This window comes from Scleropages formosus, chromosome 14 (assembly GCF_900964775.1).
Source record: "Scleropages formosus chromosome 14, fSclFor1.1, whole genome shotgun sequence".
Taxonomy (NCBI): domain Eukaryota; kingdom Metazoa; phylum Chordata; class Actinopteri; order Osteoglossiformes; family Osteoglossidae; genus Scleropages; species Scleropages formosus.
Window position 1 is genome coordinate 14,074,926 of NC_041819.1, and position 18,344 is coordinate 14,093,269.

General features: G+C 43.2%; 1 protein-coding gene across 2 annotated transcripts in view; it reads left to right on the top strand.

Annotated features, from left to right (window-relative positions):
* Window positions 1-753: 753 nt before the first annotated feature.
* The window catches only part of grk6 (G protein-coupled receptor kinase 6), a 30,097-nt gene continuing 12,506 nt past the window's right edge, over window positions 754-18,344 (top strand). The window contains exons 1-7 of one of the 2 annotated variants that reach the window (XM_018728536.2): window positions 754-1,123; window positions 5,853-5,948; window positions 15,815-15,927; window positions 17,166-17,243; window positions 17,428-17,528; window positions 17,660-17,752; window positions 18,258-18,321. In XM_018728536.2, the coding sequence (XP_018584052.1) occupies window positions 1,072-1,123; window positions 5,853-5,948; window positions 15,815-15,927; window positions 17,166-17,243; window positions 17,428-17,528; window positions 17,660-17,752; window positions 18,258-18,321 (597 nt within the window). In that variant the 5' untranslated portion in view covers window positions 754-1,071. Of the gene's footprint in view, window positions 1,124-4,546; window positions 5,363-5,852; window positions 5,949-15,814; window positions 15,928-17,165; window positions 17,244-17,427; window positions 17,529-17,659; window positions 17,753-18,257; window positions 18,322-18,344 lie in introns of those variants that run through there. The other variant, XM_018728537.2, reaches the window with a different exon arrangement.

Here is an 18,344-nt window from a genome sequence, read left to right on the forward strand (position 1 = left end):
ATACATAGAGGATAGCTAGTAGTAGTCGTGTGTGTGCTGCTGCTTTTGGACCCAAGGTTCAAATCTCACCTCCGACTGTAGTACCATTGAGCAAGCTACTCACAATATATTAATCCAGTAAAATTACCCAGATGTACCAATTGGAAAATAATTGTTGGTAGAATAAATCTGCTAACAAATGAAGAAGAGCGCTGTCAGCTAAATTAATTATAAATGTAATTTTCGGATACCCTGTATAAATGTAGTTATAACTCCTACCGTCTCCAGCTGAATAAACACAATGTCAGTAAACAAAGCCCACAAGTAAATACAATATTAGCCCTTGTGCTAGGAGTTATTTGATCGCATGTTTCGCCTAGCGTAATTTGAGATATTTCTGGCACGAGGGTTCCCTCTCATCATGCTCATAGTCCGCAGTCTCATTGGAGATGTTTTCCTCTGGGTGGCGCTGTCCACCAAGTGAAAAACGGCTGAAACATACGCAGTCCCTCCCAAAGCATGCTGTCATATTTCACGCGCATTATCACGCTTTTTTATTATAACGTCACTTTTATGTTTATTATATCAGCCAAAAGTGATTGATGAATGCAGCATTTCATCAATCTGTCACGCTTTTTTTTTTTTCACAAATTCAAATGAATGCACTGTAGACACACGTTACGCAACGTGTGTAAATACATGTTCGTTCGCTACTGAGATTTGTATTAATATTATTTTTTGCTCGTTTCGGTTCGCTCCATATAAGGAGCGGCTGAGGCGGGGCTCAGAGTTAAAGCCCCAATGGAAGGAGAGACTATTGGCGCGCAGTCCCCACGATTCGCCACTGGGGGCGCTGCAGGCGGGCTTCAGTGGTAAATACAAGGTCGCCGGCGAGAGTCGGGCTCGGCTTGAATCTCCGGGGCGGAGACCCAGGGAGGAGAGACCCAGGGGAGGCGGAGAGACAGGGAGGAGAGACAGGGCGAGGAGTCATTCGGGGTTAGAATAATCCGCCCGGGGGGGTGGGGGAGGACGCATTTCACTGCCACACCGGGCATCGAGGTCGGGCCCGAGGTACCTGCAGCCCAGGAGAACATGGAGCTCGAGAACATCGTGGCCAACACCGTGCTGCTCAAGGCCAGAGAAGGTAAGAGGTACAGAGATCCGGAGGAGGACAAGCTGGTGGTGGTGGAGAGACCAGGTGCAATAGATGTGGTGGAGGTGAGAGATCATGAGCCAGGTGCAGCAGAATGTTGTGGTGCAGAGATTTAGCAAAGCAGAGAAGGTGCTGGCGGAGAGCTCGAGCACACAAGGTGCCCGTGGAGAGAGGCAGCGCAGCAGGAGAAGAAGGTGGTGATGGAGAGATCGAGCACGTTAGAGGGTGGCGGTGGTGGTGGAGATATTCAGCGCAGGAGAGGGAAGGGATGCAGAGATCGAGCACATGATCATGATGAGGTGTCTGTGTGTGTGGAGAGATCGAGCGCAGGGGAAGGTGGAGATGGACAGCTCGAACACGTTAGGTTAGGTGCTGGTAGTTCAGGCTCAGGAGGAGACGCACGCAGCGGCTCTGGAGAGATCTAGTATAGTGCAAGACAAGGCAAGGTAGTTGTGTGGAGGTCCAGCTCAGGAGAAGGTGGTGGTGATCGGGCCAGGGAGAAGGGGGCGATGTGGGCAAAACAGCCCCAGATGGCACGGAAGGCCCGGGGATTCCCCGAGGAAGCCCAGGCCAGGGGCAGATGAGGAAGCTGCAGCAGCAGGTCGTCGCGCTTCTGCGGCTTCAGCCCGTCGTCCCGTCCATCCGCCTTCCTTGTCTTGTCTTAAGCTTGAAACGCGCTTCGTGTTCTCTAAACCGCGCTGTCCCGGGTGTGTTTGTGCGCGCTAACCTTGGAGGAGGGTGCACGACCGCGATGATGATGTTTCCGCACATCAGTGACAGATATAATTGTAACACTCGCTGGCGTCGCGCGCGCGCGCGCGCGCCGTCATTGTTTCGCTCTGTGTTCACCCGCGCTGATGAGTTCTACGCGCAAACGGTTAGAATACAGCGATCTGCCGGCTGGACAGTAGTTGGGAGTCTTTGGGGGGTGGTCTCCATTACCTTCATCACCTTCATCACCGTCATTCGCTTCGCTTGTTCCATCAGTGAAATCTGGCCATCGTCGGCACACGTTTTGCACGCAACGCTGCCAGCCTGATTCGTTGTTGCCGTCTTCCTGCAAGTGTCGTGCACGCAGCATCTCTCGCTGTGCGTGATGTGCTATTTAGTATTTGCATGTCAGATCGTCAACATTTCTGTTCTTGTTAATCCAGAAGCCCGTGTGTATGGCATGCGTTAACGCAGTCCGTTTCCGTCAACAACACCCGTGATACGCGCACCCCCGAAGCACCTGCTGCTGCTGCTGTGCTGCGCAGCGGCCCCACGGATATATTTTGCTTTTTCCGCGTTGAAAGGAGACATCGTGAGATTCTTCGCTCGAAATCGAGTTACGAAATTCCGTCCCAATTGCAGTTTGATGGACGGTCCTACGGCTTTCCCCGTTGTTGACACAGGCGCCTTTGTGTGAAGATGTAATGCGCTTATAGAGGAATGACACATTACTAAGTGCGCTTCTCCCCGTGGCAGTTTATGCCTCGAACTCAGTTCATGAGTTGTAAAATGTTGCTTAATCTAATGCGAGGCTCGCCTGTCCACATTTAGTTGTGCAAGGGCCTGTAATGTGGTAATGCTATGATTAACTTTCTGCGAAATGAGTTTAATAAAGCTGGAATTCCCTTGGTGACCATCCCATACTTTGCCACCTTCTCTAAATCCGCTGCTCCCAGACACGGTGTGACTCATGCAAATCTCTTCTTCGACGCCTATTACTACACTTTTTTTTTTTTTTTTTAATTGATTCATCCTTATGTCTTAAAATTTAATTCACCCCCAGATGCATTTTTAATTCTGTCTGGCCTTATTGCCAGTCAAGAGAGACAAGCAGGTTCTTTCCGGCTCTTGTTTACATTATGGATGAATGCATATTTCTGCGACTGCTTCTGCGAGGGAAGCGTTGGCCTGCAGACGTGCTCGTGTCAGATTGTAATCGCTGGTATCTGCAGTGTGTCTCTGAGCTTGCAGGGTGTTTGCATCTCTTCTGCAGGTAATCCTGAGGCATTGTGTTTCTTTCAGCACCGTAGACCAACATCGCTGTGGCGTCGCCCTTTAAGGCTTTGAGCTGCCGAGTTCCATTCCGTGTGTGATTTCTGTGGAGCTTGTGTAGAAACCCAATCCGTTGTCTCACCTTAAATCAAACAAGTGAAATCTTCCAAAAGTTTTGTCTCTAAATCCAGCGATGGGACATCGTCCCGAAGTTATGCTGATTCTCAACGGTAGATCGCGTTCAGAGATAGATGACGACTCGGTTCCCAAAACGTCTGGGGCAGTCGGCAGAAATCATAGTCCGCAGATTGGAGGCGAAAGTCTGAAGTTTGGTCATACGTGGGTAAATCCTCTGCTTTGCTGCAAGCGTCTTTTCCCCTGGCATCACAGGAAGCGCTGGGGGTGTTTCGTGAAGCTGGATTACTCAGATAAGCCAGATAACTTCAGAGGACATGTTGACAAAAGACAGGGTCGTCTAACAGAAACAACCCCAACCTTTTTATCCTGTTGGAAGATCCTGATTAGTTATCCTGTTGGAAATTAATCTCGCTTTGCGAGATTCACCCCAGGAAACCTTACTGCTTTCTTAGATGCGTTTCTAATAGTGGCGTCAAAGCATAACACAATAGAAACAGGCTTTGAAATGTCATTAGCATGTGTGTTTCTGCAGAACGGTGTGCCCTTCCTCCTGGCGAAGGCTTTCAGGGCAGCGGATCCTCTTTTTTTCCTTGGCCTGCAGAGCCTTAATTGCCCTGTGTTAACATAAGTGTTTCCTACATCGGCAAATGTAACCCAAGAGCAGGAGCAGTTAAACAGGAAACTGCAGGGAAGGGTTCTTTTACACATGCAATAGAGATTGAGCTCAAATTCCGCCTTCTTCTTTATTCATTCGGAGGAGCGTGGCATGCATCACAGCTTTTCGGTTCTTCATTCTAAATGTCAAAAGCGAGAAACCCCTGCGTTCTTCAAACTGTTCTTTAATTTTTAACTGTGCAGAGTTGCGAGTGAATCCGTATGGGCCTGTGGGAGAGCCTGTGACGCGCTACACCTTTGGCAGAGATGGTTGGGGTAGGAGGGCCTGCGGTGAGACACCGAGAGACACGCATCATCGTTCTGGTTCGAGTGGCTCTTCAGAGGAGCAGAAAGGCCTGTTCCGGCGCGGCCTCGCTTGGGGTTTCATTCCAGTTCGCTGCTAATATCCTCTCGTGTTTACAGTGAAAGTTGCAGAGGAAACACGAAACAGTGTGTGTCGGCGTACAGTGGCGCTGATTCTGTTTCCCACTGAAGTGTGCCTGGTAGAGCGCTTAGTCATTAAAAATATATTTGATTAGCTACTGCTGAGAACTAACAGCGTTACTTTTAAATCTTTTTGACTTCTGTTGATGATGTAAACTCAGAATGAAACGGGTGTTGAAAGCGGATGCAGGTTTTGCATGTAAGGCAGAACAAATGTTTGTAAAGCAATGTTTTGCACGTCTGACCTGGACATCGGTAGCCCTGTGTTTTTTGTCTTCCGAAGTGTCAGCGCATTAAATAATGCAAATCGTATAAGTTTATGTGCGTTTCCTTCACTGATGCCGTGAATGGTTACGCATGTCATCGGCACGTCATCAATACAAACCGCTATTTGACTTGCAAATTTTACAGCTTGATGTGTTGTTCCAAGGCAAAACCACAGGGTCAGTTTATTATCCCGTACTTCCATGTGAAAAGTTGTTTGGTGAGGGGGGAAAAAGAACTTTGCAACAAAGCCTCTCTGCTGTCAGTCCACAGCACTCGTAGCAGCCATCTGTCATCATTTTTAATTGGTTAAAAATCGAAAGCAGTAACCCAAAGCTGTTCTGCATATGTCAGATTCTTTGATACTGAAAACATGTCTTTTCTCTCCGGGCAGCATCTCAAGAACACATTTGGTACCGGGTCACATTTTCAGCTGATTCTTTTCTTTTGCCCCCAGCGCTGTCCGGTGCAGTCATAAGTCACAGATACGGTCTACGCGTTACATCTAGGGCAGCAGTCAGCTGATTTATTAGACGTGGGTAATTATACAAACAGGTAGTTCATAAATTTTATGCACTTGTTTTTTCTGTCGCTGAACAGAGGTTTTCAACACCACACATTGATTTTCACTCTGATTTTAGTGCTGCTGTCACTGTTGTTATTGTCTTTCTGCCTCCGTGTTTGAACGAGAGTTGAAAGTCCAGCCGTACTGTAGCCGGCACAGGCTCGCTGACCTTTCACTGTACGGTATGTTGACAAGCCCGCTGCCCTGATAACCAGCCCCACGCAGGCTCCCACCTGGGCCAGTCATTCTAGCGGGGTTGTAAATGCTTGGTGAAGCCACGCTTGTGGATGGAGGGCCTGGCGGGGGACCTCCAAAAACCGCAGAGGTGCTTTGCTTCTTCATTCAGGAATGGGCCGTTGCAGTATCAAGTAGTTGTTACACACCGAAAGGCAAAAGTCCACATTTAATTTTAGAACACATTTAATTTCGCAAAGAAACTGAAAAATATAACACAATAGACTTTATAGTGGTTAATTATCATTTGTATTTTCCACAATTAAGGAGAATGACAGATATAAAAAAAAAAAAATGACAATGAAAAATACATTTGTAATTGCAATTTTGGGAGTTGTAAAAAAAAAAAAAAAAAAAAACAGTGTCAGGTTGCAGCATGCCTACCAATACACTCTCTTTAGTTGTTTATTTATTTGTTTATTCCGTTTCTTTTTACAGGAGGCGGTGGAAACCGGAAAGGAAAGAGCAAGAAATGGAAACAGATGCTCCAGTTTCCACACATAAGTCTGTGTGAGGAACTTCGGCAGACTATAGGTAATTTACAACTTTCAGCTCAAATGAATTTGCACTCTGATGGAACGTGCCCCCCCCCCCCCCCGTTTTCCTTTTTAACTTATGCGGGATGGGCGATGCGACCTCCACGGGTCATTGACTATGGCGAAAACATAGCTGGTCGGTAGAACGCTCGAAGGTCAAAACCGTTCAGCTGTTTCGCAGAGCTCTCCGGGCATCTTTCAGCTGGAAACAAATCCCAGCTGGGTTATTGCGTACCTTGCTAATGCTATTGCAAGAAACACTTCGGAATACAGAGAACAAATACCACCCATAGGTTCCTCCAGTGCCTTGTTTACACATACAGTAAGGTAGCACTGAGTTAGCGTTAGCTAACTAGCTTGAACTAGTAAGGGCCTTGTTTCATCTGACATAGAAGGCCATCATTTTTTGAGTTGTTTTTCTTTTCCTTCTTTACCACTAACTTCGACGGATGATTCTATAAGTCACTACACATGAAACTGTTGCACAGGATAGTAGCCAGCGCCACAAATAGCTCCTTATCCAGAGTGCCGCTTGTCGCTAACAAGGAAAAGGCGGCGCTGATTGATGAACACGTAGAAAGTTAGCAGATTAGCAAGGCCTGCAGAAGCCGAATTTTAACAATCGAGATTACGGTTGGCCAAGTCCTGTTCTGTTTCGTTTAGGCAAGAGTGAAACCGGTCACAAGTTACATTTAAAAAAAAAAAAAAAAAAAGCGCAAGCAGCAAATGATAGGAAATGGGGAAAGGAAGCAAACAGGGGGAGTGCAGGTGACCTCTTCACTTTGCTGTGTGACAATGGGGCATTTAAGTCACAAAAATGGTAAATTTTCATCTGTGCTTTTATTTGGTTTTCTTCTGGGTGTTGTTTTCTGTTACTATTTTTGTTAGGTGCCGCGCTGCCTCTTGCGTAGCTGAACTGAGTTGTATGTAGGTTTGTCTTCTCAGCCTCTTCAAGGTGCTGTTGGCGGCCGGCTGTCGCAAACAGGGTCAGGTCTGTGGGAGGATTCTGTGCACGCCATCTTTCATAACCATGTGGCTTTGCACTACATCCTGTGTCACGTGACGGCTGGAATCAGGCCACTGGGGCGACTTCTGCATTTTACTTTTTTCCACTTGCTCTTTTGGCGGCAGGAGTCGGAGTCGGATGGGAGGTCACCTGTGAGGTTCCATCTGACCAGTGCCTCTGTTTGGGCGCGATGGGTGTGTGGTGTATGCCGTCGAAAAAGGAGATGTTTTCTCTGTCAGCCGTACACCTCCTCCACTGCGAAAAGTGCTTTTTTTTTTTTTTTTTTTTCCTGCTCTTACATTACTGCGGAAATTGTGGCTGAAGAAGGAAGTCAACGATGTCTCAACCTTGATGCAGTTCTCTCTTGGTCTCAGAAGTCTTTTCACACATTTAGATCAGCTTTAAGTTAGAGCCGAGAACTTGTGTGTCTACTGTTGTGGATTTTGGGAAATATAGTAATATAGTAGTCAAATATAAATCACATGTCTGTCTGTCATGGAGTGTCATTTTGTCATCTCATCTTTTGACATTGTATTCGCATGTGTGTCTCATATATATCATTTATGTGTAAACACCCATGACATTGTAAAAAAAAGCTCCAAAGATGGGTAGAGCATCCAGAGATTCTGACTGGAAAACATGCAGGGCTGGTGTTGGGATTTTTAGTGCCCCCCTTAGACGTTAATATGTGCACATATATTTACATTTACATTTATTCATTTAGCAGACACTTTTCTCCAAAAGCGATGTACATCTCAGCAAAAATACAAATTTGTATTATTTATATGTGACAGGTTATTACATTATATAGATACCTACAGATCATGAAAAAGGGGAAATGAAATCTGAATTTTCAAAGAAGTCTTTTTACCGTAGTTGTTAATGATAACACGTATGTGAACATTATGTGTGCACAAAACATAAAACATAAATTTATACTTTGATGACAGAAAAAGGGCTACAAAATAATTTTCAAGAGTAAACCTAAGGAAACAAATATATATAATATATAGAGTGTTTACTGTGTCAATCAACAGTTTGTTTTGCGTAAAATGTTACCTCCAAAGCTGCAACATTTCAAAGACACGTGGTGGCGATGTGTCATACTATGTTTACATGATATATAAGGCAGCAGATCTTAAATTTTTAACAAAACTGTTTCTTTATTAAGCATATGTTGGTATGTTCCATATGATTTTTTTTTTTTTTTAAGATTACAGTTTATTTCATGATTTTATTAGCAAAATTTTGCACTCCCCAGATTTTGACACCCCTAGGTGGTTGCCAACATTCACCTAATTCCAAAACTGGCCATGCTTGTGTGCCAAATTTAGATATGAAATTTTTGAAGCACATGACCAAACCTTTGGAAGTGGCCGTCCTCAAGTAGAAGGTGTTTGCCTTTGCTTTGACAAAGATGACATTGTTTTCTTCTGATGTGTGTTAGTGTGTTTGACATGGGCAGCAGGGGACACACACACAAGTTTCTGGTTTGCATCAGTGCAGCACATAAGGGCAAACAAGACCAGGAGAGGGTGGGGGAAATAATTGCGAAACCTCTCTATTTCCTGCATGTCACTTAATGAAACGGCATGCTCAGGTTGTGCAACGATGCATGATAACTGCTATGCCTCCTTGGTGTATTCATTCTTTTCCATTAAATGCTATTGAACTGACATCACCACACTGAAATAATTTGTTTTTGGGGGACTTGGTCCAAATGAAATGAAGAAAATTGATTTAGCTTGATATGTTTATTTCTCAGAAATTATGCAGAGAATCAAGGACAAAGAAGGGTCTAAAAAAAACTATGAAACATAAGGATAATCATATGATTTCCTCATTGTTGTGATTTATCTAAATGTTTCCTTCATCTGGGTCTGGGACCGTGATGCGTATCAAAGGCTTTCTGGTCTGCGTAACTTTCTGTTTACACACTGAAAACATTGATTGCTTCTGTCAAAAACTTTGTATTGTTTAAATATAGAAATGAGCTGAATGCATTATATAATTTGTCCTGCTGAAAAAGGAAGAGTGCATGTGGAAGGGGGGATGTGGGAGTGTCTCCCCTGATGGTCAAGAAGAAAAAGGAGAAGTCTTTCTGCCAGCTGTACAACAATAAGGTCCTCTGTGGAAGCCTCCATGCCAGTTTTTACATGATTTATCTAATTATTTGTTGTCATGATGGGTAACATTTTATCGCTTAGTTTTTTTTTACAGCGATATTTTCATCTTTGACGTACATGAAAATTGTTCTAACGAAAGACCCCCCCGGGAAAATCTATGTAAACCTTATAAGAAATTTGAACATTCAAAACTTGCGTTAATATTTGTTATGCATTAATATTGTACTTTGAATGTTTTATTATCCATTCTCTTTGGCATCCCAAATTGAGTTACAGTATTTATATTACTTTATGTACTTTTGCAAGTAATGAGTTTACACAACGTTACCCAGTTGCCCTGTATTTCTTTTTTTATTACAGTACGAGCAACATTTTTTTTAAAAAAAAAGACGTATTTTTTTAGACTTTTCGAAATTACCCATTGTTTTGAATGGAAATAATTTTATATGCCATCAAAAGTTTAAAATGACAAGGAAGCAATTATATGTTGGCTGCTGCCCCAACCTCAAAGAGAGCGGTATCACGCCCCCACCCGTTTACCTCATGGAGCATGTCAAGCCTGTCACCCGGGTTCAGACCATAACCTGCTGGCAAGGAGCTCGAGAAGGTGGAGTTGTGTGTACTCTCCTGTGTGCTCTTGTTTTGGGTGTGGACAAGTAAATAGTGTGACGTTTTATTTGTACAGTAAATTGCACCACGTTGCCAGATTAATTTTTTGTTCTACGTTGCGGTTCAGGAAGTCTCATATGTCCCATGTGTCTTGTGTGTGCATATGGAGCAATAATGCAAAATACCACAGTGCATCATCAATAGTAAGATGAAATATAGGAAACCGTTCAGGTTCACTCTGGGTTCTATGGAGACAATATTACAATCTAAGGCTTGCCAAGCATTATTTACGCAGGGTTAAAGTAATGGGTCATAGATCTGGTAATATTTTTAATTATGACAAATAAATATTATATTCCTTATATTAACAAAGCAAATGTGCACATTTCTGGTCCCAAGCATATAGCAATTTGTGTTTTCGGCAATATACAATCTGGAATATCACATTTTATCCACATCTCTGAAGAATGTTTGCATAACCTGTTCAACATTAATTGAACAGCCAAATCAGAATGCGCTTCTGATAAAAACCCATTCAGGTTGTCTGCTGTGACGGAAGAGACGAGATGTAGAACTACTAGAATTAATACAATTGCCGCATCCTGATTTAAATCCAGAGCAAAATGGTCCACCTCAGTAATGCTTTTCTTTTCTTTGTATTCCTTCCTTTTTCCCTCCCCCTTTCTTTCCTTCTGCGGCCTGTAACCCTGGAGATCTACTGATGTAGTCACATGATGTCAGCCTTTGGTATTCTAGGCTGAATTTACAAGCTCCCTTCTTTTATATTCCTAATGATGGGCTTTTCAGTACGGCTCTGTGTGGAGACGAACGGATCGACGCACCGATTCGAGTTAAGAGCTTTGAAACTTCCCAGCTTTCCGTTCCCCCAGGGACCATCACAATCTCAGCTGGTCTCAATATGGCCATCGTTCAAGAAGCATCCTTGTTTTTCCATGCCCATCAGTAAATATTTTGAGGAGAAAAAAAATTCCACATTCATTCAACACGTTCTCTTAAAAAAAAAAGAAAAAAACTGTAAAAATCCTCACTTGTGTCAGTTTCATTGATGAATTTGTACATATGGAAGGTATACAATGTATCATATCAAGTAGCACATAATATATAAGCAGCATGTTAAAGAACGGTTATGGAGAAAAGACTGAGAGTCTTCAGCAGGTTTCATACAAGGGTAGGTTCGTAGAACTAAATGGCTTTAGTCTTCATCGAAGGCGACTGAGTAGACACAAATCCTGAGGGGCACAGATAAGGTCAGCCTCGAGGGTGCCTTCAGTGTTCGTACTGGTTCAAGAAGGCAAGGCCACAAATGGAAACTATTTGCGGACGAGTTTTAATGTGAACAGAGGAAATGTTTCTTTATACTAAGCAGTCTGGGAAAAGAACAGCCTTTAGGTTCATTCAAAGACCAGCTGACAGAGCCACCTCCTCTTTATAGTTGCACTTTTGATGATTTTGTGTCCATGCCTAATTTGTTGTATTGAAGGTTTTATTGAGAGGCTCCGTACACTCTGTACCAAACTGAGTTTATGATAAGTACCATCAGATGTTTTTGCATTTGACTGCAGAAGCAGATAAATCCCAGAACAAGTTTTAAATACACATAACAAAATTGTGTGTAGCATTAGCGATAATGTAACTGTGAAGATGAAGATGATAGGTTATGAAATAGCTGTGGTCAAATTTCTAAATAATATCTAGTCATATGGTTAGTGTACAAGTGTATTGGACTGGGTGGACTGCCCCACACTGTCACAGTGCAAGTCAATATGCAGTTATTGCATTAACATTTGAAATATTCAACCTACTAAATTTATTTATTTGTGCTTTTGACTGTGCAGCAAAGTACATACAGTTGATTTCCACACAGTCAAAGGCACCACTAAGTAAATATAGTAGATAGTAGATATGGGCCATTTATCCAGCCTTGCAGTTATGGATAAATCATGAATGGATCATTCATTCACAACCTGAATAATCAACTTCTTCTAAATGATTAGCTTTGGAAATATGCAGAAATTTATTAATTATTCCAACTAGTGGTGCAGTGGACAGCATTGGTGCCTTGCAGTGCCTGGCTGGGTTTTGAGTTCGAATCTGTTAGGAATTTGCATATTCTCCTGCATGTTCTCCTCCTTGGGGTGTTATAGTTTCCTCCACAGTCCAAATACATGTGATTCGGGTGGGCTCATGATTATAAATTGCCCTTATTATATGGGTGTGTGATTGCCCTGCTGTGGACTATTGTTGTTCTCGGCAACACATCCCTATGCTTCTGTGATAGGCTCTGGACCACTGTGACACTTCATTGGATAAGCAGCTGTTGATAATGGGTGGATATATACATAAATCTCCTTCATGTGTTGGTTTCTGCTGATTTGTACCAGTTATATATGGTTGCAGAGTTTATGGAATTGCTCTGATTTTTAGAGGATATTGGCTACAGTCTCACAAAGTGGAAGCGTGGGCCGATTTCTTTTCTCATGATGTTTTCATCAACTGGGATTACCCTTCTCTTGTCTCCATCTTCATCTTTTCAGGGTACAGACGGTCCCTGGCTTATGATGGGGTTATGTTCTGATAAAACCGTTGTAAGTCGAAAATATCCTAAGTTGAAAATGCATTTAATACACCTAACCTGCCAAACATCATAGTCTAGCATACGAGTGATGGCCATTATGGGCTTGCCACCTTCATGCTGGGCAGTTATCTTGAGTTTCTCCTGAAGAGTAATTGCCTTCCTCTTTTTCTTCCCACCAGTAGCAGGAGACACAGATGGGTGTTTCATAGACATGATGGATGCACAAAACACAACATAGATACAAGGGAATGTCTGTAGCGACCATGTGGAAGACTGGGAGATGCGGATTGCTGCCGCTGCCCAGCATCGTGAGAGAGTATCATACCGCATATCGCTTACCCGGGAAAAAATCAAAATGAAAAATTTGAAGTACAATTTCTACTGAATGCGTATCATTATCGCACCATCATGAAGTCGAAAAATCGTAAGTCGTGCCATCGTAACTCTTGGACAGTCTATATTATCTAGCCGGATGCCTGTTCCGCATGTCTGACTTCCTTAAGTGCTTATTATCAAAGTTCTGATATATCAGTCCAGCTTGAAATGTTCCAGGCCTTTATAGCCATTAATATTCATCAGCAGAGACTTAGGGTGGCATTTGCTGGAACCCTTTGCTGCCAAGACCGGTGCTCTTTAGCTGAGACAGAGGAATACGGTATCACGGAAAGTCGTCTCTTGTCAGACCAGTTGAAACTGCAGTTGAAAGGAGTATGTTGTTAATCCAGCATTTGCAAAAGTATCAGCATTCCTACTTCCTGAAAGTTTTCTCAAACCAATCATCTAATCAGGAGAAATCACGTACCATTAAGGAACAGTGACAGAGGCTGGGCATCCGGACTGCCAGTGCCACTATTTTCAGTTTTTTTTAATTTAAAGTTATGAACACTTGAAGCACATCGTGAAGTTATGAAGTTATGAACACTTGAAACACATCGATGAGATATTTTAGGTATGGGTTGCTCGAGTCATGACTTGCTTGACAAATGTTTTTAAATCTTACACATTTCTGTCTTAGTGGCCCTGCTCAGGCTTGCAAGCTCTTATCTCTCCGGAAATACCTTCACAATGAAAATGAGAGCTTTGAGATGGATTAAAGGGAGGCATCGGTTCAACTCAACCTCTCTTTCATGGTCGGACTGAGAGCAATGCCAACACAACACCCAACTTTTGCCTTTCTAAAACCTAGTATTCCTTTCTTGACCCCTTGTGTCATGGGACAGACTCGTAGTACATGGTTTTTAAGTGTTGCTGCACATTCTTGGCAATATCACACACAGCTTTATTTGTTGTGCATCAAGGGTTTTTGTAAGAAAGTGTGGGAAAATGGGAAAATCACTCTGAATTGCTTTGAAGAAAAGCATCTGATAAGTGAATAAATGTGTAAATGTAAATAACTTTTGTGGTAATTCTTGGTGGTTCAGTATGGCATTGAATAATTTGCAGTTGGACTTTCATTGTCCACCCGTTTCACCTTTGCATATTTGTTAAATTACACAGGATGGAAACTTGGAATTTGATCGTACTGCGATATTGTAGAACGTATTGCCGTGAGCATCGTTTCAGGTTCTATACCCTCTGCTGGGGTTGAGGTTTCAACGTCACCTTCCTTTGGGGAGACCCAGGGTTCAAATCCGGAGTTCTGCTGTAGTACCGTTGATCAAGGTACTCTACACTGAATTAGTACAGTAAAAATTACGCAGCTGTACAAATGGGTAGATCAGTGTCAGTAGCTTATCTGGATCAACCTGATGACTCCATACTCCCAACATGTAACGGACATTTGAGGACCAATTCTGTTTAAAATCTCCCTGCATGGATGGAAAGTCTTTACATAAAACCATGAAATGATGCGTTTCTGCGTTTGAAGTAATTCAGTTATCTAAATAGGGATTAATTTACGTAAATTGGCTCTGTTTCTCTCTGGTCTCCTGACTCACATTTCGGTCAGATGGCTGGAATTTGTGCCAGGAAATATGCTGAAAGCGACGAAACCAGAAAGGTCGCCGTTCCAAGGGGAACATGAAAATCCCTCCAACCACACGATATCCACCATACCCTGTTTCTCACTAAAAGAACTCCTTAAGTGTTTTGCTCCAGAGATTTGAGTCCGCAAACATCTTGTTAAATTTCTGAGCCCTTAACCAGCGGCCGTAAATACATAATATGTTTGAAAGATTGTAAAACAAAACTTTGATTTTTCTCCTTCTATGTGCCCTTCAAATCACAACAGAAAATACAGAATGTGTTGATTATTTGTACGTATTTGATGTGAAAATGTATCTCATTGCTTTGGTCCACACCAGGAGCTTACCCCACAACTATGTGAACTTTTTTCCACTGCAAAAGATTTTATTATGAATTCATTATTTGTCCTGGAGCAGAGTTAATAAATAAATTCAAGAAGATTTGGTCACCTTTTTGAAACTTAAACGGAGCTGCTGTATATCACCATTTTTATGAATTATTGTAAACTTTTTCCCTGGTTCCATATCTATCTATCTATCTATCTATCTATCTATCTATCTATCTATCTATCTATCTATCTATCTATCTATCTATCTATTTAAAAATAAAGAGAAAAATATAATCTTTTAAAATGAGAGTAAATTTGTCATACAACCACCTTTAATGCTCTTCTGCTACTTCAGAAAAGCACTTTCGAGATGAGCTGTTTCTTTTGTACCATCAGTTCCATAGAACATTTAATTACACTTTTACATGACCTGTAAGTTGGAAGTATTAATAATGCCTACAGGTTCTCACCACCATGTTTTTTTGCCTAGGCTTCACCACACATTTACATCTAACTTGGAATCACATTCAAATGTTGCTTCTCGCCCAGGCTGTTGCTTTCACAGACCGACAAATAGTTCCTGCACCGTCTGTTTCCTCGTAATGTGGCGAAAGGGTTCTGCTCCACTTCTTCTCCAGGTTTTACACTTTCAGCACAAGGAGCAGTTATAACAGTGCACACAAACAGCTTTTGGGAGATTTGCAATGTTGTCATTAGGCTTCCAATTTTAAATGTTTGCTATTAAAATTGATGTGGGCAGCACAGTGGTGCAGCAGGTAAATGCTGCTGCCTCACAGTATCTGGACTGTTGGTGCACAAGTTCAAATCCAGCTCAGTATGTGTGGTGATTGCATGTTCTCCCTGTGTTTGTGTGGGTTTCCTCTTACAGTCCAAAGACATGTGTTTCAGATGAAGTGGTCTGAATTGCCCTTAGTCTGTGTGGGTTGCTATCCTGCACTGGACTGGTGTCCTGTCCAGGTTATATCAAGCTTAACCTTGTGTTCTGTGTCTGTGGGATGGACTCTGGACTGCAGCATCCCTGACTTTGATAAGTGGTTAAAGAAAGTGAGTGAATAAAATTGAGGTGCTGTATATTTGTGGATTATTTAAGGTCTGAAAGAAGAGGTGTGTTTTTTTCCCCAGCTGGAAAATAGGACTCCTGTGGGACTTTGCTGTCTCCTCTGTGCTGAACACCCTCAATAATTCCCTGCTGTCCTTTCTGCCCCATCCATAGAGAAGGACTATTACAGCCTGTGTGAGAAGCAGCCGATCGGACGCTTGCTCTTCCGCCAGTTTTGCGACACCAGGGTGGAGCTACGCCGCTGTGTCAAGTTCCTGGACGCTGTGGTAAGCCCACCCCACCCTACATCACCCCTTGCTCCCCTTTATGAGGCACTGGGGCTTGGTAAAAGCAGGTGGGGAAGGGGGATGAACAGAAAGGAAGGCATGAACTCACTGGCAGGAAATCTGAACAGCAAAGGGCTGTGATCTGCGTCACTGTTCCACCCTTCTGCCACCACCAGCCCAGCCCCCACCCGCCCTCTTAGCCCAGCTCCACGCTCCACTGGAGAATACTCAGGTCACATCTGTGGTACTCTTCCTACCCCTACCCAGGGGGCTTTTCTTGTCTACTTGTTCCCTTCAGCTCTCCCAATAATAAACCTGGTCTTTTTTGACTGCCCTTGGTTGACACAGCACTGTGTTTGGCTCAGCAGTATTTTGGCTAGCGTTGCCAACACAACCCCCATGCTTCCTTGCTGAACACACATACACACACAGACATATGCATACTACAGATTTCTGCTGATTTGACATTGTCTCACTGTGCCTCACCGTTTAATGTTACCGGTTGACTGAAATCTGTTTCATTCCATGTTGTACAGCCTATTTTATATTACTTGTAGTATCAGTGAAAAGTATCAGTGAAAAGTTTCAGCACATGTGCTGAAACCAGATGTTGGCCAAAAAACACAGAAAGGGGACTTCTGAGGACCAGAGAATCAAAATGTGAAATGTAAGATGCAAAGAAGCTGAGTCCACAAATTCTGCCTGTGTGGTTCTCACTGTCCAGCATGGAGGTGGCAGTGTCATGGTATGGGGATGGCCACACTCTTGGTGATCTTTACCAAGTCTATGGCTCCCTCAGCTAGCTTGGCTATAACAGCATACATCAGAGCCTTGCCATTCTATTAGGGTTAGGAGTAGACTAGCACTCCTTCATTCTTCAGCAAGGTGCACACCTGAAAGATGCACAGGAACACTTTGGAGAAGAAGGACAGTGAATGACAACTGAAAATACTGGATTGGACGTAAAATTTTGTCAGTTATGAAAAAAACAATTTCCAAGCAAGGTGTTTTGACAAGTACTCTATATAATAATGACATGAATTCACACTGTAAACTATTTTTTACTCAGCTAAGGTTCTAAAGGTATAAAATGTCACCCTTTGTTGTGCAGTCTGCATGACAACACTCAATCCCAGGAATCAAGTTGACAGAGTACTGCTTCCTTCGTCCACAGCCACTATGAAACGTATGGTTCCACTTGGAGGTGTGTCCTCACCCAGCTTTGTCCTCTCCTACAGGCGGAGTATGAAGTCACTCCGGATGAGAAAAGAAAGCAGTGTGGACAGGAGCTGATAGACAAGTACTTCAGCTCCACGGTACTATTCAAAACGACGTGACACTGCGATCTGCTGAATGCCCACAGGGTTGAACCATGCTCCCTCCCAGGAGGGCTTATTATCTAGCATGTGTGTTTTATTATTCACAGTTTAGTCTGATTTGACCAGTCATTTCACCCTTGTATAACCAATTGCGGCGCTGTCTATCACATCCCCCCCACAGTCAGAGGACCATGTCCCCGAGATCGTGACCGAAATGGTGAACAAGTGTGCCGAGAGCCTCCAGCAGGAAGCCTCCAAAGACCTCTTCAAGGAGTGCACCAAGTGAGTCGCTCGCCCGGCTACCTGCCGCACATCCTCATTCAGGCCTTATCCCTGCATTTAATTGATGACATATGGCAAGAGGTGGGTTTTAGCTCACATTTCTGCCCCTTTTTTTTCTTGTTTGGCCACAGACTGATTCACGACTACCTGAGTGTGGCTCCCTTCGCCGACTACCTCGACAGCATGTACTTCAACCGTTTCCTACAGTGGAAGTGGCTGGAGAGGTGAGTCCTCAACTTCCCATCTTCAGTCCTGTTGAGGAGGCTATGACGGTTCCGCTTGAGGATGAAAATGTTGCCCTGTGATCAACAGGAATTCGAGGTGATGTAGCCCTGTTGGAGCATTTCCTTTAATGGACATCTTTTTGACCCCGAGTCCCACTGACGTGTTTTGTCTGTGACTCGATCTCTAGACCTCTGGCTGCCTTTTTTTCTTCTGTTAATCCATGCCTGAGCGACTTGCGGTAATTTACTTTATTGGCTAACTGGGGTTACATATAGTTGGGACTGGCATACAAACTTGCAGACCGAAAAGGCAATTATGTAAAGAAAATCTTTTTATTATAAGCAGTTTTTTACCAGTTTTGTTGCCAGTTTCTGACTACAACTTTCCTGTGATATATGACTTCACTAATTATTACATTTCCTATCTTAGAAAAAAATGTCAGGTAAAACTGAGGTGATGCTGATGTGTTTGTATGGGGATTTAATCATCTTTCTCTGTTTCTAGACAACCAGTAACAAAGAACACATTCCGGCAGTACAGGGTCCTGGGAAAGGGAGGTTTCGGTGAGGTAGGAGTCCGCCAACCTCATCA